Source organism: Leucopleurus acutus (assembly GCF_964270905.1).
Source record: "Leucopleurus acutus genome assembly, chromosome: 17".
NCBI classification, from domain to species: domain Eukaryota; kingdom Metazoa; phylum Chordata; class Mammalia; order Artiodactyla; family Delphinidae; genus Leucopleurus; species Leucopleurus acutus.
The window spans coordinates 46,132,767-46,159,271 of NC_139159.1; the positions used below are offsets into that span (position 1 = coordinate 46,132,767).

General features: G+C 36.7%; 1 protein-coding gene across 1 annotated transcript in view; it reads right to left on the bottom strand.

The window, feature by feature from the left end:
- The window catches only part of STK3 (serine/threonine kinase 3), a 317,965-nt gene that overhangs the window by 229,521 nt on the left and 61,939 nt on the right, over positions 1-26,505 (bottom strand). The window contains exons 3-4 of the mRNA XM_082858352.1: positions 26,058-26,186; positions 14,768-14,882 (exon numbers count right to left, since the gene is read on the bottom strand). Coding sequence (XP_082714478.1) covers positions 14,768-14,882; positions 26,058-26,186 — 244 coding nt within the window. The remainder of the gene's footprint in view (positions 1-14,767; positions 14,883-26,057; positions 26,187-26,505) is intronic.

A 26,505-nucleotide genomic window follows, 5' to 3' on the forward strand; every position in this document is an offset into this window, starting at 1 on the left:
ACATCTGGTTTCAATACTGGTATGAATTCATTGGCAAATTTAAAAAGAATCCCATTGTACAAAAACAAAAAGATGGTTTTGATAGGCTTTAGTCCTCTGGTTACTTTTGTTTCTAGAGTCATATGATTAGTACAATAATATGATACATTTAATATGTCACTGTGTATATGGTTTTGATAAAAATGCACCCACCAAGGAGTCTCAAGAGCACATGCACAAGCTGTTTTAAAATACACGTACTGCCTTAATGTTTTTACTTTAGTAAAAACAAATTCAAGGGAGGCTTTGTAAGTTCATACAAAATTAAGAATTTTAACTTTCTAAAAATGAATCTTTGACAATCTTAGCTAAATCCTGCCTGTTTGACATAATTATTTATGCATATAAAATAATACATTAATTCTATATTTAGTACTTACTATCTATTAAGGAAACAAACCAAAAAATGAGACATAGTTCCCCTTTTCAAATGCCATAGACAGACAGATAACTATAGAAACTTTATTATCAAATTTTAAGTTTTAACTTGCACAGTGACTTTTCATGAAGTTTTGAAAACCATTTGAGCAAAACTCACCAGTGTAATCCTCACATGGTCTTTTAAGGCCTGGATCAAATCTCACCTCTTTCAAGAAATCACCCTTTATTCCCCAAGTAAGGATTTATCTGTCCAGTGATGATAATGATAATATCAACAACTCACACTTACTGAGTTTTTACTATACCAGCCACATTACAGGTATCATTTCATTTAATATCCAAACACAAAAATAGACGGTAGGCACCAACAAAATTTACTGAGAGCCTGTTATACTGTCCTTGCCTTCGTGGTGCTTGCAGTTTAGTGGGGAAGGAAGGGAACAGGAACAAATAATTACAATATTAAAAAATGCCTGCTACAACAAGATTAGGTATAGGAGCACTCCAGGACAGCAGGTGATTAATCAGAACCAGTACTCTTTTTTTTTGGCGGTACGCGAACCTCTCACTATTGTGGCCTCTCCCGTTGCAGAGCACAGGCTCCGGACGCGCAGGCTCAGCGGCCACGGCTCACAGGCCCAGCCGCTCCACGGCATGTGGGATCCTAGACTGGGGCATGAACCCGTGTCCCCTGCATCGGCAGGCGGACTCTCAACCACTGTGCCACCAGGGAAGCCCAGAACCAGTACTCTTAAAATAAAATCCAAACCATATACTTTAATCCTCAAGGTCTTGAACGATACAGTTCTTGCAGCCTTGACAATCTCACCACAGCACTCTCCCCATACAAGGAAGTCTTCACAGAGGAGGTGGCTTTTGAGCTGACTCTTGAAGAATGAACGAAGTTTGTCAGGAGATAAAAGAGGGAATGGAATACTAGGTATGTGTAAAGGGAATGGGCACACAAATAAACGAAATCCAGTACCAGTTCTTTGTGTCTGACTGTAACATGTATAGGAAAACAGTGCAGAATGCAAAGGTAGGTTAGGGTCAGTTCTGCTTTACATGCCTACACATTTTTAAATGGAAAGATGGTATGATTGTACCTCAACTTTTAAGAAGGAAACTGTGACAGTAGACTCTCAGCCAAAGACTAAAAGTAGGTAAGCTAGTGTGGAGAATGTAATAATAAAATCATTTACAGCAGTAGTAGTAGTAGCAGCAGCAGCAACTGCAGTAGTAGCTAATAGGTATGTAAACTTGCTTAAAATACCAATGGATTTTCTAGTCAAAATTTCTGATTTTGAGATGAAGCAATGTCAAAGCATGCAGTTAAGCAGAAAGGCACTGAAAGCAAAATCCAAAATTCTTTCTTTCATAATTCAAACTGAAACTGCCTAAGCACTAAAAGATAACATAGGGCTTAGGTAGCACCTCTCAACCAAAACAAAACAAAACAAAAAAAAGAAAGGAATTGTCATTAAAAATGAACATGCCCTCTAACCCAGTAATTCCATTTTTCAGGTATCCAATGGCCGTCACAACACAGGTATACCAATAAATACCTACGAAAGTTTCCTGCAGCTTTGATTACAACAATAACAAAAATTGGTGAGTTGGAACTCATTTTATCCAAAGTACTGAAAAAAATACATTCTGTTATGTACACACAGACCTATATGTACTGGTATGGGAAGATCCCTGAGATACATCAGAAGTTTAAAAAAAAAAAAAAGGCAAGGTACAGAACACCACATATGCAGTATAAATCCCTTGTTTAAAACAAAATATGCATACATATGTGCTGAAAGAAGCCACAAGAAACTAACTGACATCTCCTCCAGGAAGTAAAACTAAGGGGTGAGTAAGGAGACGCTAAGTTCCTCTTCTGTACTATTTGGAAGTTTTACAATGTGCTCATATTACTTTTTTTCCCCTTAATTTATATAATTAAAATGGGAGGAGTTTACACATTCTAAAAGTTTAAAGAATTATGCAATACTGTTTTAAAAGATCTCCATCTAAAACTGTTAAAATTAGAGATTTGCTACCTAAGGAGCTGAATTTCCATTTTCTGGAAAATTAACTTACATACATTTCTTGACTTCCTAAGATTAAATAATATTTCACTGTATAAGACAACAATCTTTTAACATGTTTTTCTAATACTAGAGAATATCCACTATTTCAACAAATATCATAAAATTCTTAAATCACTAATAATTAAAATCTAAATCCCATCTTTTTAAGTTTTTGCCTTAATAGTAATAAAATACAATTTACATTTGTATAGAACTTTATAGGTTACAAAATGCTCTGACACTCATCATCTTTGTTCCTCACAAGAAAACACTGAGGTAGATAAGGCAAGTAATATGATATTAGATCCATTTTAGGATTAGGCATCTGAAGTTTAAAGGAGTTACACAACGTACCCAGGGTCACAGAGCTAACACATAACAACCCAGGAACTGATGTTTAGTTTTCTGATTCCACATCCACGAGTCCTTCCACTAAACCACATCATTCCAAATAACCACTGTCAGTGGACTATGGGACAGGCTTATGACAGGGAGGGAGGGCTCATCGTAGATCTGGCAGTGACAGGCAGTCTGCCAGGAGAGGAATGTACAATATAAAAATAAAGTGCACGAAGGTGGGCCTGACTTATGAAAGGGAAATAGAACTGGGAGAAATGCCAAGAAATATAGCAACTAAGGTGAAGACTGGGCAGCTTACCAATAAGGGAAGCCAAGGAAATACTTTTGTAAGTTTAATTTACTTAGTTAAGGTAGAAGAGAAAGTCTATTGGAGGGACTATTTTGCAATGTGGAAAGATCATAAAGAAAAGTGTTTATAATCCAATCAAAAGATTTAGAAAAGATGTAATGGAGCGTGATGCGTATGATGTATTTAATCAGAGATTAAGATGGGGCACATGATTGCTATGAAAAATTCTAAGGGTCTAATCCTACAGTGCATGGTCATGTTAATGCTGTGGCTTGGAACTTTAAGAGGCATGTGTGAAATACACTTAGAACTGAATCTCACTGTATGGGAGACACCAAATAAGGAGCAAGAATTACTTTCCACACAAAAGGACTCACTCTCCAAAGATTCTAGTATAGTACTGAACAGCAGTACCTGTTCAGGTTGAGAAAATCCTTATAAGAGAAGGGGCCATGGACACCACAACTAAAAACAGGGTTAGGCCACCATTGTCTAAATGAAACCATGGATCTGTAATCCTGAAAAGCAGACTTTCCAGAATTCTTACAGCAAACACTTACTGCTGACACAGAGGAGCAGGCTCCTTGAGATACAGCCCTTACTGTATCTTATTGTGACAAAAGGGAGAAAAGGTTGAGGACCCCAGAGTTTTTTTTTTTTTTTTTTTTTTTTTTTTTGCGGTACGCGGGCCTCTCACTGCCGTGGCCTCCTCCCGCCGCGGAGCACAGGCTCCGGACGCGCAGGCCCAGCGGCCATGGCTCACGGGCCCAGCCGCTCCACGGCACGTGGGATCTTCCCCGTCCGGGGCACGAACCCGTGTCCCCTGCATCGGCAGGCGGACCCTCAACCACTGCGCCACCAGGGAAGCCTGACCCCAGAGTTTTAACTGCCACTGTCAACAGATACCTCTTCTAACACTGAACATTCATTTTGGGAGTTATTTTAGAGGGTTTTGTATGCACGCGCATGCGTGTGTTTTATTCTTGATATATCTTGTTTTGATTTTAGGTTTGGTAAATACATAGATATACCTGTTATTTTGGGCCATTCGAACACCCATTCACCCTTCTCCTGCTAACATACCCTCATTTCCCTTTAGAGAATCACTACTTCCCCATCCTCAAGCCATGAATTCTAGCAGTCAGCTCCATCCTAGCTCCAGGTTAGACACATGTCCTAGAGCTAATCCAGTTACCCCATCACATTCCAATGGCCACAGAAAAAGGTACATGACCCATTCAGAAGCAGTGAGGTACAACACTGCTGGGTTTCAACTAGAAAGGTATAATCCAGGTAGCTGCTAGCAGCCATCTTGTCACTATAAGGTAAGAGTCTCAGAGTGGAGTCAATACAGAAGTATCAGGACAAAGAGACGAATCCAAGTAATTCCTTTCACCTTGAATCAAACCATACATGAAACTAGCTCTGCAAAGATTTTTTGTTATGTGAGCAAATAAATTCCCTTCTTGGCTCAAGCGAGTTTAGGATGAGTTTTCTGTAATTTATAACCAAGAGTTGAAACTGATGTAGTAAATTTCAAGTAGATACCAAAAAGCAGGGAGGTTCCTGGAAAAGAGGTCTGTATAAAGCACAAACTGGTGACCAACTATAGAACTGTTAGAGGTTATTCCAAATATTTAACAGCATGAGATCTCTGAAGCTGATTTCTATTTTCTGCCCCCAAACAAAAGGGTTACAATAATAAGGGGTGGGAAAAGCAGAATAAACATGTCTTTTAAAAGGAACATGAATGCTTTGTTAAAGTCCTCTTTTTGCCTTCTTTTTCCTAGTACCACCTGCCCCGGCCAATAAATGTTTACTCCATTATATTAAAACTGCATTTAGATATCTAATTTTACAGAACTCCTCAAATGTTTCAGCATTCATTAGTTTTTATGACATACATGATACAATCAACACACGATGGTGACCAAAACCCCTTGCTAAAAATCAATGGTTTAGAGAAACTGGAGGAGCTAAGTAGCAATTTCTGAAATACCTAAATCTCAAAAGTAATACTTAAGCTTACATGCAAGACTTTATCTGAACATCCATCAAGCTTCAGACTCCAACTGCTTTACAATCAAAATTTCTCTCCCTCTTACTCCTTCTTTCTTGGGAAAAACAATACATACATTTAATGGGGCCCTTAGGTATTCAACATGAGGAAAACACTGGAAAAAACAACAGAGCAACTCAGTAACTCCCTTCCACCCCTCACCACTCTATCTCATCCCACCCAAAAACAGGAAGGTTGAGGATATAAAATAGTCAAGGTTTTAAACAATAAAAAATTTATGGGACTCTTCTAGAAAAACAAAAATCTGCTCAACACAAAGTACATACATTAGAAAACATAACTAGAATATTTTAGCCATTATTATATACCAAAGGGCAGAGAAGGGTTTTCTTTCATGAAATCTGGATTGCAGATGTCTGGCAAAAAAAAAAAAAAATTAATAATCTATCACAAAGTCCGACAACTAGTGATTCAAAATGAAAGCTTTCACTACTTACACCATATGTAAATATACATATACACAAGCTGCTTATAATCCCTTGATCTGAAGAGAAAGAGAACTGATACTCTACTGTGAAAATGGTCAGTGGGCAGACATTTTAAAATCCTTTCCCACATGAAAAGATTCCTGAAAAAGAGATCAGAAGACAACAGAAAAGCACTCAATATATGTGGAGTTATAAAGCCCGTATGAACGAGTATCTATTACACAAAGAGGGAACATGCAACAAGGTGATTAGGAAAGTCAAACATGAATTAGTCCAATAACACAGAGGCAAATATAAACCCTAAAAAGCACTTTATGGAATAGAAATCCACACATATCAAAAAGATGTCTATTATTAACGATTAACTAATATCAAACTTTGAAGCTCCAAATAAATCTTAAATCAGTAAGAAACTGGTACGCCTTCACTAAGGGAAAAAAAAATTCTGTCTGAAGTAGTACATAATTAACATCAAGGCAGAATATATATTTTTAAAATACAACAAATCAAACATTTACCAAAAAGACTATTATGTACAAGGCATTAATTCTAAGGGCACTAAAATAAAATATCTTAGTATATTCTGAATAGCACTGCCTGATTCTATTAAAGAAACTCTCACTGTACCTAAAAATGTAAGCTCTATCTCACAGAGCTTACATACCTCCCTCATTAACAATGATAATTCAAGGTACCAATGGTGAATGTTAGGATTCTGTCCTTGGTTCCATAGTCCTCTGTATTATTCCACCCAAACACATTATCTGATAATGTACACAATGCAAAGACACTCCCATCTATGTAAGTGAGAAGATAGGACGATGATGACGATAACAATGCAAATACATACAGGACTTCTTTTGTACCAGGTGCTGTTCCTAGCACTTTACATATGTACAATCTTCAGAACAACTCAATGAAGTAGGGTAGTCTTCTTATTCCATTTAGCAAATGAAGAAAACAAGTCACAGAAAAGTTAAGAAACTTGCCCAAGTTCACACAACTAGTATGTAGCAGAGCCAGAATTCAAGATATTCTGGGCTCCAGACTCTATGCTTTTAACTTCTACAGTTCAATTCTAGCAGTCAGCTATACTTTCAACCCTTTCTTTCCCTCTAATCTACTTTACCACTCTATGATTCAGTTTCTCATCTGGAAAATGGGTCAATAATTGTTCTTACCTCACATAGTTGTTCAGTCTTTACACGAGGATTAAATGCAATAATCTATATAATGTGCTTGGCACATACCAGTACTACAGTAATAGCTATTACAATATCTATCAAACGTCTGTCACTGGAGTTGAGAATCACTGCTATAAAACTAACACACACAAAAACTAACAATCGGTAAGAATTTACCAAGAATGGTCTCAATGTGTCCTTCACAGTTCTGGAGTGATACCTGAATAAAACTGACTTTCCCAATTATTTCCATTTTAAAATAACAAGTCCACCACAAGCCTTCAGGTAAATAAATACACATAACATAGGAACTGCTGTCTTCAGTCTGGAACTTCCTCTCCATTATTTTGTATTCCCTCAATGCCCCCTCCCCTGCTCCCCACCCAATCACAGAATACATCAATATTTCATCCTGGGAAAAGCAGACAATAATTTCTCATATATAACAAACTGGACATTTATTGTGTTTTAAGACACAAACTTTAAGTTAGTATTTTAATGTCGTTTCCACCTGCACAGCTGGGTACCCTGAAAGGTTTCAACCAGAATGCTATTCTCAGAGTCTGCCTTCACCAAAGAGCTACAAAACTATGGAGACTCAAAGAACAGTAGCAATTCTCTAGACCCGGGTCTAGTGCTCAACATTTAAGTTTGCTCCTAATTTTCTGTTGTGACAACACTCTGGAACATTTCTCACTAACCAATTGTGCTAGGGTTTCTGTAAGGTACAGACAGAAGAGGAGAATAAGGTACAGATGGAAAAGGAGAATCATTGGATGGATCCTAGGGTGCTTATACATTCAACTTTACAATAGATTATCAAACTGTACTCCTCAAAGTAGCTGTGCTAATTTAAACACCTAAGAGTATAAAAGTATATATAGGGAGGTAGGTGGGATGGGAAAGAGGAGATATCATTGATTCAGGTTCAAAAACTAACCTGAATTTGTAGTTAATTTGTTTAATTTGTCTTTCCTCCTTCTAAAATACAACTAAATTGATAGAAAAAAAAATTTTAATAAAAGAATCAGGGCTTCCCTGATGGCGCAGTGGCTAAGAATCCGCCTGCCAACGCAGGGGACATGGGTTCGAGCCCTGGTCCGGAAAGATCTCACATGCCGAGGAGCAACTAAGCCCGTGCGCCACAACTACTGAGCCTGCGCTCTAGAGCCTGCGAGCCACAACTACTGAGCCTGTGTGCCACAACTACTGAAGCCCGCACGCCTAGAGACCGTGCTCTGCAACAAGAGAAGCCACCGCAATGAGAAGCCCGCGCGCCGCAACAAAGAGTAGCCCCCGCTCACCGCAACTAGAGAAAGCCCGTGTGCAGCAACAAAGACCCAATGCAGCCAAAAATAAATAAAAATAAATTAATTTTAAAAATAAAGAATCAGCACAGGAGAGTATAATAAATTTGGAAGTATTTCTATGAAGAGTCACAGGCAAGAGCAGGCAAAGAAGGGGTCTGCAACACAAGGAGTGATTACCAAGTAAACACCAAAGGGGCTCCAAGTTAGAATCATTGTGTAGGGAGGGCAGGAGCGAGAAGGGGAATGGAAAAGGTAGGTTAGCTTTCCCATGGAAGCTGAAAAGAAGAAAACAGAACAACACTTGGCTCCTCATCCCTACTCTATACATCCAGATTACATGCAGTCTGGCATTTATCCCCAGGCCCCAAAAAAGGCAGGGGAGGGGAATGGCTAACAAACTGAACGAACCACCTCTGTGGGCACTTGCCCCTAAAGCCAGCTCCCAGCCAGTTCATCCTAACATTATACCTGCCAGGCAAAAAGCATCGTCCCAGTGCTTCTGATGAGAGCTAGTCAGCCCTTCTGGTGGTCAGCCTGCCATGGGCAACACCAGGATCAAGCAACTGAAACAATAACCCCGGTGGAAATAAAGATGATTCAGAAAACAGAAAATAATTTTTTCAAAACTTATTTTTCTTAGAGTGATTAGAAAAGATTTTGCATCCATGCCTCAAGCATCAAGATGTTATGAAAAAGGAATAATCAAAAACATAAGAGTTCTTGTAAATTAAAATATAAGTGCTGAAATAAAAAGTTCAGTTAGAAGAGTCAGAAAATAAAGTAGAAAAAAACTCACCCCCTACCCCACCGCCAAAAAGGAGACAGAAAATCTAGGAGGGAAAAAAAGAATAAAATTCAGGAGATTTCACCATCCAATGAATACAACAGAGGGGGAAACTACTGAAGAAATTTTTCCAAAGCTGAAGAAGACACAAGTGTTTATTTGAAAGGAACTACTGAGTGCTGAGCATAACTAATAAAAAGGACTCACACTCAGGCACATCCTCGTGAAATATCTTGTTCCTTATGCAACATCAGAAACATGAGAATACAGAAAAAAGTCTAAGAAGTTCTGGGGCAGGGGGAGACCTACAAATAAATAAGTCTCTGATAGGCATTAGCTATGTATAACATTAGCAATACTGGCTGCTAGAAGAAAATGGAGGGAAGCTACCACATCCCTGAGAGAAGCTTACTTTCAATGTAAATTCTACATAGGCTACTATCAACCAGGTATGAAAACAAAATAAAGGCATTTTCAGATATGCAAGGATTCAAATAGTTAACCTCTTAACTCTTACACCTTGAAGAAGACAGTTGAGGAAGAACATGAAACAAGAGTGAAAAACCAAGGAAATAGGAAATATACAAGAAAATGGTGGCACTAACCCAGGAGTCCAGTGAAAAGAAATTCCAAGGATGCAGCTCTACAGCAGACCTAAAAAGCAATGAGTCCACATTAGAACAAGAAATCAGGAAGCTCCAAAGAATGTCTTCTCAAAGAAGAATCACATAAATTCCAGGAAATAGATAAAATGAGTAAGAAGCTAGAAGACATTAGTGAAGTGATAAAGATGGCATATGCTGCTTCTTCCAACATGAAAAAAACAAAGGAAAAACAAAAAATTATGGTGCTAAGATCATGATCCTAACACAGATCCATCAAACTAATATATGACAATGATTTTGAGCAATTAAGTGTGAGAAAAGTAAATCCATTTAAACCAGATACTGGGAACATTTTCCTTCAGGTGATCTAGGAGCATGACACTGGACTTTTAAAGATGGAAACATAATTTTAGCATATCATCCTTTTCCCTCCCAAGATGTCCTTTGCCCTCTCTTCTCTGAGTCATTCATTCATTCATTCATTCATTCATGCATACAACAAATATTTACCCAGCATCCTGCATGTCAGGCACTGACCAAGGAGCAGAGATAGATCAGTGAACAAAGAAGACAAAACCATGCTCTTGTGGAGCCTGATTCTAATGACAGATGACTCCTCCTCTTCCAAGATCATGCTAAAGGTTCTCTCTCCTATGAAGCTTTCACTGAACTTCCATGTTAGGCTAAGTGCTTCTCCTTTACTGCCCCTAAAGAACTCTAACTCTTTATAGAATCAAATTTAGCTTTGTACGTATGTATTACCTCAACTAGTCTGCAAACAATGCAACAACAGCAACATTTATTAGAGTTATTTGTATCTCAAATGCATAACACCAGGCCTAGATCAATAAATGTGTTTTGAACCTTTCTGTTCAACCAAAATGTAAATAAAACTGCCAAGTAAAATGTAAAGCACTGTACAAATGTTACTTATTATTTAACAGATGAGGAAGCTGAAGTCACCAGATTATAAAACTAGTTTGTGGAAGAGCCAAAACTAAAATCCACAGTGCTAGGCTGAATTAAAATAAATGGTCAAATCAGAAAATGGGCCAAAGTGGGAGAGACAAACCTTAGGCGTTTTCTTAGAACATTTCCAAATACACAATAAACGTCTAAGACATGGATTCTATTTCTTCCATATGTCAAGGCACAGCTTAAGAATTATGTAAAGATCATTTTGAAAGCCTGTAATCAAAAATATAATCTATCTTTAAAAAGCTTCAATTTCACAGAGCTGTCTATTTTTACTTTGCAGTATATACTTGAAATGCATAAGTGTTTAGAAGTTAAATGGCATTTAACATAAAATATATTGGTTTTTAAAATATGTCCTCACAAGGAAACCTTCAAGCACACTTTTTATGGCCTTTCTTTGGTATATGTGATCATATCTGTTCAATAACCCACAACATTAATACTGAATAGTAGTAGCCATGCAAATTACAATTTATCTACAAAAATATAACACTGAATAGATGAGTAAGATTGTTTATATTCACAGAATAAGCAGCCAAGGAATTGATCCTGTTTCAGTTCAACAAACATTTATCAAAGGTTGCTAGATGCCAGTAGCTATTCCAGGCACTTGTAATATTTCCAAGATGAATATATAAAAATTTCTGCCCTTGAGTGGCTTATAGTAGGGGAAAGCAACTGCAATTACTCTTCTCCTAAAGACTAAAAGCTAACTAATAATTAAATGTGATTTCCAAGTACAGGATACCACAGTAAGGTTATCTACACATAGGTTTCACCAAGCTCAAAAGATGGTTTTAAATACTGTAAAATAAAAAAAAAAAACACATGATACCAGGACATGAGCTGTGTTTGTGGGTCTGATCACAGAAATCAGGCATTTAACTCACATATACTTACTTATAGATCCTTCAATACTTATAAACTGAAAGATTCAATGAATACTAACCAAATAGTGGTTACTCTAAATGCAACCAGAAGACTCAGAGAAACTTTTATCACCCACTGGAATATAGGAGGGTTTCACCTTCATCCTACCCCTAGTACTACTACCATTAATTACCACAATTACCATTCATTATCAGCTCAACTGCCAACAATCCAATCCCAACCCTTTGCTACTCAGGCTCAGTTCCAATCACTGGGAGTTCTAGTTAACCCCCAAACTTAATTCTATGCCTTTATCTTTTCCTAGGTGTTTCCCAAAGGAAAAGCATAAGTCAGGGCATAAAACCACTGAAAGAGATATTTTGAAATTCCTTAATATCTATGCTGACAATCAGATAACTGGCTTCTTGACTTTTAAAATGAAATGTGAAGTACTCATAAAACTATTAGCAAACTGTCAAGCAAACCTGCAAACTGGTAAGAAAAAGACCACCACCACCGACAACAACAAAAGGCAAAGGATAAGCACAAGAAGGAAATAAAAGAGCCAGTACACATATGACAAGATGCTCAATCTACCTAGCAGTCAAAGTATGTAAGATAATAATAACAGTAAAAATTAGAATAATGATGGCAGCTAGAATTTATTGTGCTCTTCATGTAAGAGTGAATATGCAATAAAGACTTACCTAATTCATTAATCAACCAATTACCAAATAGATAAGAAACTACCTGGGAAAACAGGGAAAGTTTCAAAGAGGAGGTGATATTTGATCTGGTCCTTCGTGGATACAAATTCACTAGGCAAAGACTGGTGGGTAGGGGAAACACTCAAAGGTGGGGGAGCAGTTGAGGCAAATGCATATACCAAAACACCAAAATACAAATCTTAGTCAGATTTTCTTCCCTGTGCCTTTAATTTTCAAAGAAATACCTGATCAAAAAACAGATAGCAATCGAACTGAAAATCCAGAAGAGTTCACCCATGAGATTTCTTTCAAAGACAAGAATAATTCTACAAAAAGTGTGTTACTTAGGTGGTTTTCCAAGAGTCATTCCTCTTAAAACAAATAAAAAATCTAAAAGAAATTGCCAACTTACAATTCTTTATCCTGCAAATGTATCGTTCAAAAATGAAGTGAGATAACATTTTCATACCAAAAAAAAAAAAAGAGAGATCTTAACACCATCATACCCATATATAAGGAAACACTAAAGAACACTGTTCAGGCAACTGAGAAATGCAGAAAAGAGTAAAGAGCAATAAAAAGTAGAAATATAAACACTGACAATATAAAATAATAATAAGAATGCCTTGTGTTGTTTAAAATGTATATAGAATTGAAAGAAACAACAAAGCACGTAACAAAAGAGCATATAAAGCCAAAAAAAAAAGTTCCCATACTCTTAGAAAAAGATTGATTGTTAGTGACAATGAAAACAATTAACTGCTGGAGTGAGTTAATAGATCAAGGACAACTGTTTCACTGGTCACATTTTTGAAAGCTGGCCAATCAGTAACAGCCACATCTCTGAAATTCAAACAATCAAGATTATCACTCCTTGACCATTCCTATAAAATGATCAAATATTTACAATCTCCAGTGCTTAAAAAAAAAAAAAGAGGATGATACATATCCCCGTATACTGCCAACCTTCATAACAATGGTACTCTTTTTAAATAATACATAAATGAAGGAAAAGTAGCATAAGTAGCATAGAATATTCTTGAGATTTAACAGGAGCTGTTATCAAGGCAACACCCAGAGATAATACACCCACAGCTCCTGAGCCATCTCGTGCAGCTCTGGGTTCTTCTTGTGTCTGGGAATCAGACCCTTCCATGCCTCCCCAAGCCCAAGGGAAACCGTCCGTGAGAATAACAATTAGACTATGCCAAATGTATGATCCCCAAACATGTTAGGTGGATTCTGTCTTCTAAAAAAGAATGCAAATGGGATAAAATATTTCCTTTGATAACTTGTGAAGGAGATTCCTGAGGATAATTATCCCACCCATATCTAGTTTTTAGAACTGCAGTATACCTTCACGGTTTGTATTTATTAGCAACAAGAAATAAAGTACTTGGATCATATTCTTCCTCTGTACTCAAAATGGTAACATTAGCATTTAAATAAAGAAAACAGATCTTCCATTTCACTCAGTTTTACTTCATATTCCTATTTGGTAATTTTAAATACCAAATACACTGAGTTTAGCCCTGGAACAGTTTTAAAACACTTCTCTAACTGGAGTATAATTATCTTCAATTAAAGCATTGTTCTGCCACTCAGGAGTCATCTGATTTACATAAATGTTAGTTAAGCACCATACAAATTCTAAAATATATAACTGGAATGTCACAAATCACTTAATCCATTTTGTCAAAACAGGGATTATTTTAACTTCTATCTCACTTCCTTTAAAAGAAATCCTATTTACTTTATTTTCTCTAACAGAAAAAAAAAAATTAGTAGGATAAACTTACAACGTACTTCCCCAATCAAACTTTAAAATGATTCTGGTTAACCACGAATTGACTCAAGTAGTTAAGTATTTTTCTGAATGTACTTTACTGAAACATGTCTCACTACATGTAATAAAGACATATAGTAATTGGGATACTGTTTCATGGAATTACAAATTATTTCACTGATTTATTATTCTTAGTCATTCACAGATTTTAAAAAGGTCACTTTGTCCTCATAAATTATGCAAGGAAACTAGGTACATTGCTAGCCTAAACAATTTTGTAAACAGCTCTTTTACTGAGGGTTAAAAACATAGCCATAAAAAGTTATAATTAAAAAACAAATTTCACAAAGCTGAATTTACCAGGAAAAAAAAATTATAATCTAGCTCTATTACTTTCAAACACCCTGACAATATTTGGGAAAATAAGACAAAAATTGTTTTTCAGTTATTTTTAAGATTCAGAAACATAAAACTTCAACTGTTTACCAATCATAGGTTATAATGCAAAAAACAAGATAAAGAAATACTATGAATATTATGAACTTTAAATAAAATTCTAGCTATAACTTACTGAACTCATGTTAATAAAGAACATGCACACTGATTCCAAATGAAGAAGAGGAGTGCCATGGTAGTTTCTCGGTGACTAACCAAAAATTATCCTAATAAATAAATTAAACCATCATGACTCCCATATCTGCCATATGACAAATGGCAAATTTGTGACTTTGACTGATTCTCACACCTCATACTAGATCCCTTTACACAGAAAAACCTTTTCTTTTCTCACACTAATATTTTTCTTGTAACAAAACACTACCTAGTCAGATTCTAAACTATGAATCTTTACAAATGAGATTAGCAAAACAATTTAAAAATACTTACTGTTTTGTTTCGTAATCTAATTATGTCCGAGACAGAACCAGCTCCACAGTACTCCATAACAATCCAGAGGTCTGTGTTCTTAAAGTAACTGCCATAGTACTTTACAACATATGGGCTAAAGAAAAATACATAGACAATTAAACTCAGTTAATTCCCAAAGAAAATTATTTCTTAATCCCAATTCAAAATATTTTCAACATTTCATAGTGTTCCAATAAGTAAACTTAATGAGTAAACTACTATTGTACATGGAATTGTATCTATGTAGGGTTCACCAACTGTGTATAATTAGGCTTTAATTCACGGATGAAATTTTAACAGGATTACAAACCAGAGGAGGTCCAAATGTTTTGAGTGATTCCCAAGAAAATAAAGCTTTGTTTTGGCAAAGGACATACTCTTTAACATAAGGAACAAATGAAAATATTTTCCTTTAACTAAAGCATTTTAAATATAAATCTTCTAGGGACTTCCCTGGAGGCGCAGTGGTTAAGAATCCCCCTGCCAATGCAGGGGACATGGGTTCGAGCCCTGGTCTGGGTAGATCCCACATGCCGCGGAGCAACTAAGCCCGTGCGCCACAACTACTGAGCCTGCGCTCTACAGCCTGCGAGCCACAATAACTGAGCCCACGTACCACAACTACTGAAGCCCACACGCCTAGAGCCTGTGCTCTGCAACAAGAGAAGCCACTGCAATGAGAAGCCCACGCACTGCAACGAAGAGCAGCCCCCGCTCTCTACAACTAGAGAAAAGCCCGCGCGCAGCAACGAAGACCCAACGCAGCCAAAAATAAATAAATAAATAAACTTATTTAAAAAAATATATATATATATAAAAATCTTCTAAAGGATTTTGCATTCAGTCGAATATTAACACAACTTTACATTTCAATACTTTGTATTTCAATGAGGCCAAAAAAATTTTTTTTTAATTCTCTTGTATTTTGGCCTTTAAAATCCTAGAGAAAAATAATTATAAGTTTTTTGGTTTAAATTCAGATAATTATAATTATTGACAATTTAAAATACTTCTGAGCTGAGGTTTCATGTGTTTCAGAGCAGAATAAACTATGTTGATAGCCGAGTTGTTTTTAGGAAAACTTAGAATGGGGCAAATGACCATTACAATTGATATTTATTAAGGGTATGCTATATATAGTGATGTGTAAAATATCTTGCTCAACTCAAAAAGACAGAATATCCACATTCACAGAATACATAAAAAGATGAAAAATACAAGGAAGCATAAAGTAGTACACAGCTTAAATACTACAAGAGATCATAGGTAGAAGTGACCATGGCAGAGTCAACCTAGAGAACTTCGCAGAATTTGAATTATGGAAAAAAGGTTAAAACTTCAAGATATGGGTGTAGAAGAAAGATAAGAAGATTTGGAAAAGAGAAAGATCATGAGCAAAGGCAAGGGATCTTACACATCAGTGTAAGATAAATAAGACATAGGAATCAAACAAGCAAAAAAGAACAATGAAAAATGGAAAGTACTATAAAAGACCACATAAAGAGACTACCAAAAGAAGAGATTAAGAGAAGACGGTTGGGGAAAGACTTCTCAGTAAAGCCTTTGCAATCTTAACTAAGTCTTGAAGGCAAGGGTAAAGCAGATTGGTTAGAGCTTAAGGGCTTAAACTAAAACAGGTAGCTACAGGGCTAGAATTCAATCCTGTTTTATCCCTACTGCTCTTCTTGCACAGACTTGCTTTGGTCTCCTTGTCATAGTTTTCTCCCCCATTCTAATCTATGCTCCATATAGCTGACAAGTAACTTTCCTTTAAAACAAAAGTAAAGTAGGCTAATCATATTGCTCTCCTGATTAAAAAAAGAAAGAAAAGCTCCAATGGCTCTCCACTACCAAAGGAAAAAAAGACAGAACTGCTTCATACATGACTTTTCAAAGTCTACCTCTCTACCCACATCTCTCGTTACTCCTCATCTCACACCTTAAATTTGCAGACAACACTCAACTTTGCTAGGTGTTGGGAATGGAAGGTATTATTAAGAGTTCATAAATATTCACTAAACCATTTAAAAGTGTTTGTTTACAAATGAATCTCATCTATAGAGCCAAAACTTCAACTTACGGGAAACATAAAAAAGCTTTCTTTACATACACTTCTTTGGGTTACGAGTGCCTGTGTAGAAACCTTTATAGGAAGTACTGCTCTTACACCTGGCTGTGCATCAGAATCACCTGTGGCCCAGACCGCACACCTTGGAGTTTCTAACTCAGCAGATGTTTTAAAACCTTTATAGGTGACTTTGATATACACCCACAGCTAAGATTAGCTCCAGAAGACAGATGACATATCCTTCAGGAAACTTCTTTAAATATTAATTTTCTTATTCGAAATTTTCAAAGGTGTTAAATTAGCAATGAGTTGAAGGTTATGTTCACTGAAAAGCACATAGAAAACGTATTTTACCTTACAATCTACACTAAGTAATCAACAATTCTAAGGGTAGGACTGGCAGCTCCTATGAAAATTAGAGATTCTAATCTGGGCAGCTACATAAAAGGGCAGCTCTAGCTCTCTTTAGGGGGTGAGTCAAGGCAACACCTTTGGGGAAAGGTAAAATTCTCTTCAAAAAATATTTTGTGGCCCATTCTAATACACAATCAAGCAAACGTATCAAAGTCCAACAATTCTATATCATTAAAAATGGCCTCAATAATTTTAACCTAGAAAAATATTTAAGCAGATAGACCTAAACAGCCATCTTAAGGACACACACCCGAATACAGTTTCTATCAATCACTCAACATTCATTCACTGACCCTCTACTCAAGCCAAGCATTAGACCAGACAAACCAGACAGACACAATTCTGACTCTCCTCTAGCACATACCAGCAAGAGATACACAGGTATTAGAGAAGTAAATCCACAAGTAAATATAATTAATAACTGTGGTAAGAAAAGAAGGAGGAGTGCTATGAGATAAACTGGCTGAGACTTTATTTTGCATTCATCATTTCTGCAAATAAAATTGTTCCTAGTTCATATGGAAGAATGGAATAGCACACATATTCCATCGTAGTCCCTGACTTGGGAAGCACTGGCATATATGAAAAAATTTGGAATGTAGACATGGGTGAGCTTTAACAACAAAATATCCCCCCTCCATTGGTGGCTGTGGATTACAAATGACATTTGGAAAAGAAAGAAATGCTTAAACCCCAAAGTTTATATGTAATAATGGCCTACTACTGGTCATCCTCTGATATCTTCTGCATCAATACTTTAAAGCACTTATAACATCTTATAATTGCTTTGTCATTGATTTTTATCTGCCTCCCCTAGAAGAAAAGAAGCTCCATGAGGATAGGTGCCAATCTGCCTTGCTCTCCATTTTATCTTCAGTACCTCCCTTCTTGTATGCACAAACAAAAGGAATGAATAAGTAAACAAATTAACAGTCACAGAAAAATTAACGAAAGGGACCTAATTCAGGCCTCCCCAAAGGAATAACATTTAAACTAGAGTCAAAGGTCGGCTAGAAGTTAACCAGTTATAAAGAGCATTCAGGTACCAAGAACTGTCTGTACAAAGGCCCCTCCAGGGCCACCATTTCCCAGCCTTAATCATCCCAGGGCCGTATACCAGCCAACCAAGGACAGCCCCAGATCACAAAGAAATTATTTAATCTAGCCAATCCTAAACCTGTTTACTCAATTTCACCCATTCCTTCCCACAGAAACCACAATAATGGCTCTTGCCCACATTTCCCCCTCTCCCTCTGCCTCCTAATTGACCCTAGTGCTTCCCTGTATGGGTCCCCCTCTCTCATCCGCACCCTTCTCAGATCTGGAAGTATAACAAGCTATCTCCTGATATGCTGGTCTCATCATACCTGAATAATAATAAAACCTACATTTTAGAAAGCAGATCGTGGCTTGGAGTAGAAAACAAATTCAAGAGATATTTTCAAGGTACACTCAACACAATTTGCTTATGATATAAACTGACAAGTTAGAAGACAGTGAAAGCAAGTCTTCTACTGTGTTTTATCCACTGTGTCTCCCTTCAACTGCACACTGAATATAAATTTAAGACTGGCAAATTAAAGATTACAATCTAAAGCCAACACTTTGAAAAATTACAAACAGAGAAACAAATAAGCAGGGAGTTCAAGACCTGGGACTTCTAAGCCAGTCTGTTTCCACTGACACAGACGTTGTTCATTCATAATTCATTCCTGTATCATATAAAAGTAATCAACAAACATTCACTGAACAACATACATAGCCTAGTGGCAGATGCTAGGGAGAAAAATTCGTAGACTTTAGCGACAAAGAATAAAAGGCAGTCCAGACAATGGGGAACCCATGAAGGAGTTTATGCAAGAAAATAATACAATTAAATAGCCTTTAAAGAGGATTATCCAGTGCAGGATTGTGAGGGGCCAAAAGGTGATAGTGTTCATACTAGCGGGGGCAAGTTAGCTAACCGTACAATTATTTAGATACACTAACATCTATTTTTTTAACCACACATTGATTATTAAAGGCTGGAGAGGAAGCAGGGAGAGCTTGCTTCAAAACACTAGCTCAGTGTTACTTTTAATTTTAAGCAACACAAAGTTTTAGTTCAGCCATAAGGCCTAGGAATCTTGACTAAGCCACCATATGGACTTACAGGACATATGAGAATCCAGCAATTCTATGTATTCTTGGCACAGTTAAATAGTTAAATATGACTCTGAAAATTCCAGTGGGTGGAGGGACATGGAAGACGCAAGTCAAATTACAGCATACACCGGGAAGCAAAAGTGAAACATGATGCCTCAATAACTGGGGCAAAACTCATGAGGCACAGTCTACTCCCTTCCTCTGTGCCATTCCCCTACCTTTCATTCTCCTGTCCCATTCATTCCCTTTCCCCTATTTAACACCTTCAGCCCAATAAAACTACATAGCATGTCCCTCTATTTTTTCTTTTTTTTCTTTTTTGGCTTCCTCTCATCTCATGCTTAATGTATCATACCCTTGCCATTCCTCTGTCTCCATTTCATATCCCCTCTAAACCCTTATTCTAACGGTCTTCCTCTAGTATCACAACTCAAAATAGTAGTATAAAAAGAGAAGTGAGGAAAAAACAGAGAAACCAGAGGGAAAAAAATAGAAAAAGCACTACAAACTTCCTTATGTATTTGTACCTTATACAGACACTACTGTGGTACAAGTTATTTGGACTGAATCATTGTTTAAGCTTCTTATAGAGATTCAAATGTTAATTTTTCCTGTCTAAAAGTTAATTAACATTTTTATGTTAACTTGAATTTCATCTTAATTGAAGAAAATCGTGTATTGCTAAAGGTATCTTTTAATAGACTTTGATTTTTTATGGCAGGTTTAGGTTCACAGCAAAACTGAGTGAAAGGTACAGAGCTTTCTCATATGCCCCCTGCGCCCACACGTGCACAGCCTGTCCGTTATCCACATCCCCACCAGACTGGGATGTTTGTTACAAAGTGATGGATCCACACTGACACAACACTGTCACCCAATCCATACTTTACATTAGGATCCACTCTTGGTGTTGTACATTCTTTGGGTTTCAACTGTATACACCATTACAGTATCATACAGAGTAATTTCACTGCTCTACCTATTCATCCCCCCCCCACCTTCCTAACCCCAGGCAACCACTGATCTTTTTATTGTCTCTATCGTTTTGCCTTTTCCAGGATGTCATATGGTTGAAATCATACAGTATATGTAGCCTTTCCAGATCATCCTCTTTCACTAGTAATATCCGTTTAAGTTCCCTCTATGTATTTTCATAGCTTGATAGCTCATTTCTTTTTAGTGCTGAATAATATTTCATTGTCTAAATGTACCACAGTTTATGCATCCACCTACTGAAGGACATCTTGGCTGGTTCTAAGGTTTTGGTAATTATGAATAAAACTGATATAAACATCCATGTGCAGGTATTTGTGTGGACGTAAGTTTTTAACTCCTTTGGGTAAATATCAAGGAGCCAGATTGCTGGATCATATGGTTAAAAGTATGTTTAGTTTTGGAAAAAAACTGTCAAAAACTGACTTCTCCACTGGCAATATTATTACGCATTCCCACCAGCAATGAATCGAAGCTCCTGTTGCTCCACATCCTCACCAGCATTTGGTGTTATCAGTGTTCCAGATTTTGGGCATTCTAATAGGTGTGTAGTGGTACCTCATTGTTTTAATTTGCATTTCTCTGATGACATATGATGTGAAGCATCCTTTCATATGCTTATTTGCCATCTGTATATCTTCTCTCGTGAGGTGTCTGTTAAGGTTTTTGGCCCATTTTTTAATTGGGTTATTTGTATTCTTGTTGAGTTTTTTAAATTCTTTGTATATTTTGGATAACACTCCTTTATCAGATAAGTCTTTTGCAAATATTTTCTAAGGTGTATTTTTTAATGTTGCCATTATAAGCATGAGATAATTAAAATACTAAAGAAATGGCTATTTTTCATTACATACGTTTCATTAACATCCTTCTACCATCTTAATAGTGTTCTAAACTTAATAGGGGTAGTACAGTGTTTTCACAAAGGCAACGTAAATATTCTCCTATGAAAACTGAATTGTTTCCAATATAATTCTAAATCACAGCAATTTATTTCTTGGCCCACCCAAAAACAAATACATAGAGACGAACTGATAAAAACTGCCAAAGTTAATCACAAATCCTTCAGTATGGTGAGTTTCAATTTTATTTACTTATTTTTTTCATCAGAAACAGTGTTCAAATGGAATCTCACCCAGAAACATCAGCAAACAGAACACATGGGACAGGAGCTGCTCTGGTAGAAAGAAGCCTCTGAGCAAACAAGCTAGAAATGCGCTATTCCTACCACATGGACCGCCTCTCCTCTTTGCCTAGTAAATCTAAGTCATCCTTTAGAACTCAGCTTGGGTATGATCTCCCTGAGGAAGCTTTCCCTGAATCCCCAATAGTGAGGCATTACCTACGTCTTGTAACCCATACAGTTCTCCATATTTACCCCATCAGAGGTCTTATCACACTATACTGAAACAGCCTGTCCATTCATCTGTCTTGCCCATCTGACTGAAAGTCCTTCCAAAGTCTGGCTCATTCATTGTTATATCTCTTATGCGCAGCACGTAAGGGCTACCAGCAGGAGTAGGTACTCAATATATTAGTTGAATAAATTTATTTACATAATATATATATTTAATTTATATTATATACATATATAAATAAAATAAATTAGGTGAATAATTGTGTGCCCTGATGCATGCATTAACAAAACATTTCTCTTGGTTTAGATATGAGAAATTCCTTCTCTAGAGTGTCAGTACTAGGAATGTAGAAGCTGTGTCAGTTGTGGTTCCCTTATATCCACATGACCTGGCACATAGTATTCAAAAGTAATGCTGACCAGCTCTTGCCTCCATCTCTAGCACTGCCTTGAGAATGAGTACTTTACTTTGAACTGTTGGAATCACTGTATAGACATTGCTTTCTTCAGCACTGGCCCTGGAGTCAGCAATGTGGGTCCTCACAGTATCCTAGTCATTAACTAGCTATGATCTAGGACAATTCATGTAAAATCTCTACCTCTCATTTTCTGTACCCATAAAATAGTTCTTAATTATGCTTTAGCACCAGAAGTCTTTTCTCAAATAAAATTTTAGAATGAGCTCCAACATAGAAAAAAAGATAAAAGCAAGGGCTAAGTTTCTCACTCTGCTCAATTCTTCACTGTTTGGGGAAAATACCCCTAGAAGCACCTCCTTAGAGCAGAGTACATTTGAAAAACTCTAAACTAAAGTACACCTACAGTTGGGACTTCCCTGGTGGTCCAGTGGTTAACAGTCCATGCGTCCACTGCAGGGGGCACGGGTTCGGTCCCTGGTCAGGGAAGATCCCACATGCCACAGGGTGCGGCCAAAAAATAAAAAATTAATTTAAAAATTAAAAAAAAATAAAGTACACCTACAGAAGTCTAGTCTACAACCAATATGCTATGATTTAAACATTCAACAAATACTTACTGAATGCCTACTCTGTGCCAAGCACTGGACTAGACACAGAAGATTCAACAATAAACAATGCAGATGGGTTCCCTCGAATATTTATGCCAAAATGCAGTATTGAACACATTTAGTACTCACTAAAATGAACAAAAAAAATTAAAACACCCTCTCGTCTCTTTTTAGAGTGTAGAAAGCAAGACAATTTGCCAATTGCCCAAATAGCTGCATAGACTTAAGAAAATATATCAATTTCAGAAATACAAATTTCATTTTCTCTAACCAAAATTCCACTGTTTTATGTCGGAATTTTTCAATTTGTACTGTTTTCTTCCAAATCATTTTTATGCCAGTTCTCATTAACACATCTGCATTGACACAAGTAAGTAGCAGCTAAAAATGTAATGCTTGTTCCTGCCATTTCCCAGTTTTTCACTTACCTTATCTTTTAGCACTTTTAGGATGTTTTAACCAACCAATTTTGTTTTTTGATCCTTCACTATTTCCTGAGTTCAGTATGAATATAAAAGTGAAATCTAGAAGACAGGTTCCATTTTTTTTATCAATATTTGTTTCACCATTTCATTCAACAAATATTTGAGAAGCACTTACTATGTACAAGGCATTCTGCTACAAAGTGGTACAAAATTTCTAGAATTTATTCACGTTTTCTACCCCTTTAATTCACTACTTTTCTTTCCCCTTAGTAGTTTCAAGTACATAACAAGAACAACGATCAGATTTCCCTAGGGTCCCCTCAACCGACAATGCTCTTTCACATACTCCTTATCCATACCTTATTTATTCACATTCGTTTCACAAAAAGTACAGTGCTAGGCATTGTGATGTATGCTAAGAAATATGATTCCTTCTCTCAAGGAGTGAAGAAAGGATAAAGATAGTGAAGACATTTCAGAAGGAGACTCTACAAGAATTAGTGTCATCAGAGGTATCAGAAAAAGAAACAGATGAATTCTCAGTTTTGTTGTTGAAAGACTAAGTACATGATGATGCTATTAACAAAACAGGAATTTGAAAGGCTTGTCTGCAACAATTAAAAATTTGGTTTTAGAATGTTAAATGTAAAGTTGCTTCTGGATATTCCAGTTGAGTCATCCAGGCAGGAATTAGTAATACCTGTCAATACTTGAGCAGACACTATGTTGCAGGATCCAAGGGCACTTAGTAAGTCATAATCCCAAACTCAAAGAATTAGAGTCAGGTGACAGAGAATACAAATAAACAGGTGCTTAAAAGAGAAACTCAGGTAAGAGAGAAGCCTGGAAGCATAAGCACTGGCCAGATCATGAAGGCCCTTGAATGCCATCCTTAGGAGACAGGATCTAGCTAAGCAATGGGGAGCCACTTAAGGGTTTTAAACAGAGAATGGCTTGATTAGGTTTGCATTTTAGAAAGAACACTCTAGCTTCAGGGAAAAAAATGGGTTGGAGTAGGCAAAAATGAAAGACAAAGTGAACACACAGGAAGCTGTTGCAGAAATCTGAGGAAGAACTGATGGGTACCAAGATGCACAAAGGTTAGGAGATGTATAATGGGTGGTATCTGAGACACCGTGCCCTTCCTAGAACACACTCAATTAAAACCTCTAAAGCACAACATTAGTACCTGAACTATTTTTAACCATTATAATAAAATAATAATAGCAACATGCAAATATTAAGCACCTGAAGAGCCCAGCACTACACTATGCTCAATCTTTCCTTATCTACATCAAACTATGGGAACCACATTCTTATCAAGTTACCAAATTAATAGAGGTCTGGAAAAACTCTGCAATTATATATTTTGACCTGGGAGCTGAGGAATATATTATTTCTTCTATAACCACTTGAATTTCCAGTTATATAGCCTTCATGGAAAATATGTAATATAATCTAAATATACAGCACCACAATAAAGAAGAGCAAAACTGAACAGACCCAAGCAACAAAGTTCCTCTAGGACAATTCAGTCGCTTCATTAGCCAAAGAGCTTACAGTATATGTACCTTACATACTGTTGGAAAAGGAAGTTTTCCATAGATCTCTTACTAATAGGGCCCTGATCTGATTAGGGATGACAATGTGTCCAGACTCCCCTACGTTCGCCAGCTCTAAGTCACTGTGTGACTCAATTCTGATGAATAAAATATAAACTGAGGGTTTCTGGGAAAGCCCTTTCCCACTTCTTCTCTTCTTCTTCCTGTCTGGAATGTAGACAAAATGCTGGAGCTGGAGCAGCTCTCTTGCAACCATGAGATAATAAGCATGAGAACAAAGACCACATGCTAAGGATGGCACAGTGTAAGAAAAAGCCTGTCACAGTTGTTACTTCGTTGCTGCTATATTAAGCCTATCTCTAGACCTTTTATAAAGGGAGAATAATAAATCCCTCTTTGATTAAATAACTACAGGCCTAACACAGTCCTAATTTATACACTCTGCATCCCTTATAAAGGCCAGGCTACTTACTAGGGTATGTAAGATACTTCATTATCAGCTCCATTTACCTATCCAAACTCATTTCATATCACTCTGTCTCTTACTTTCCACTGCAGTAATTCTAAACCTTGTCAGAACAGCACATAACAATGAGCTGTTTTTCACCTTTCTACCTTTAATTCTCTTTACAGTCTCTCATCCCTCTATTTCCTCACCAAATTTACTCTTCCTCTGCATTCCAGACTTCCTGACTCCTGGCTGCGGTAGGTGCCCTGCCTCTTGTTCTCAGATCTCCTCATGTACCAGTCAGTATAATGACTGTGCTGACTACAGCTATTTGCTTAAGTATCTGTCTTCCCAACTAGATTACCAGCCCCTCAAGAAGAAAAACAATGTCTTAGTTCCCTTGATATTCCTAGATCCTGGCACAGTACCTGGCCCACTAGGGATGCTCAGTAAATGTCTGTTAAATAAATTAGAGTTACATAAGACATGACTGCTTTTAATTAGTAAAAACAATTAAATCAAAAGGATGGTTAAATGACTTTTCCTTAATATCAAAAACTAATTCTCACCCATAAATTTTCCCTGAAAATGAAAAAAGGGCTTGAGTATTTTCTTTCACCACATTTGCTTTATAATATCATTTGTGCTTTAGAGCTGAAAGTCCTAAAGACAACCCTACAAAGCTATTCTCATCTTCCTTGAAACATGAGTCTCCCTTCCGATGGGAAGGCAGAAGAGAAAACTAAACAAATGACCAAAGAACACATTTTATTATACATTATTAGCAAAACTTATCAAAATGAAGGTAAAGAAATAAAATCTCTACATACCTGTCACATTGCTGCATTATGGAAATTTCTTTGATTATTTCCTGAAGATCTGACTCAACAGGTACTTGTTTAATTGCCACAACTTGACCAGATTCCTTATGTATTGCTTTAAACACACTTCCGTAAGACCTAAAAGAAACCAAGACATTTCTTTATTTTTCCTCTTTCAAACATCATAACTATTAGAGAAAAATGGTCTATTATGAGTTTTTACATGTAGTCTTTTCTTTTTTTCTTTTTCTTAAATTTTTATTGGACTATAGTTGATTTACAATGTTGTGTTAGTTTCAGGTGTACAGCAAAGTGAATCAGTTATATATATACATACATACACTCTTTTTTAGATTCTTTTCCTATATAGGCCATTACAGAGTACTGAGTAGAGTTCCCTGTGCTATACAGTAGGTCCTTATTAGTTATCTATTTTATATATAGTATCCATGTAGTG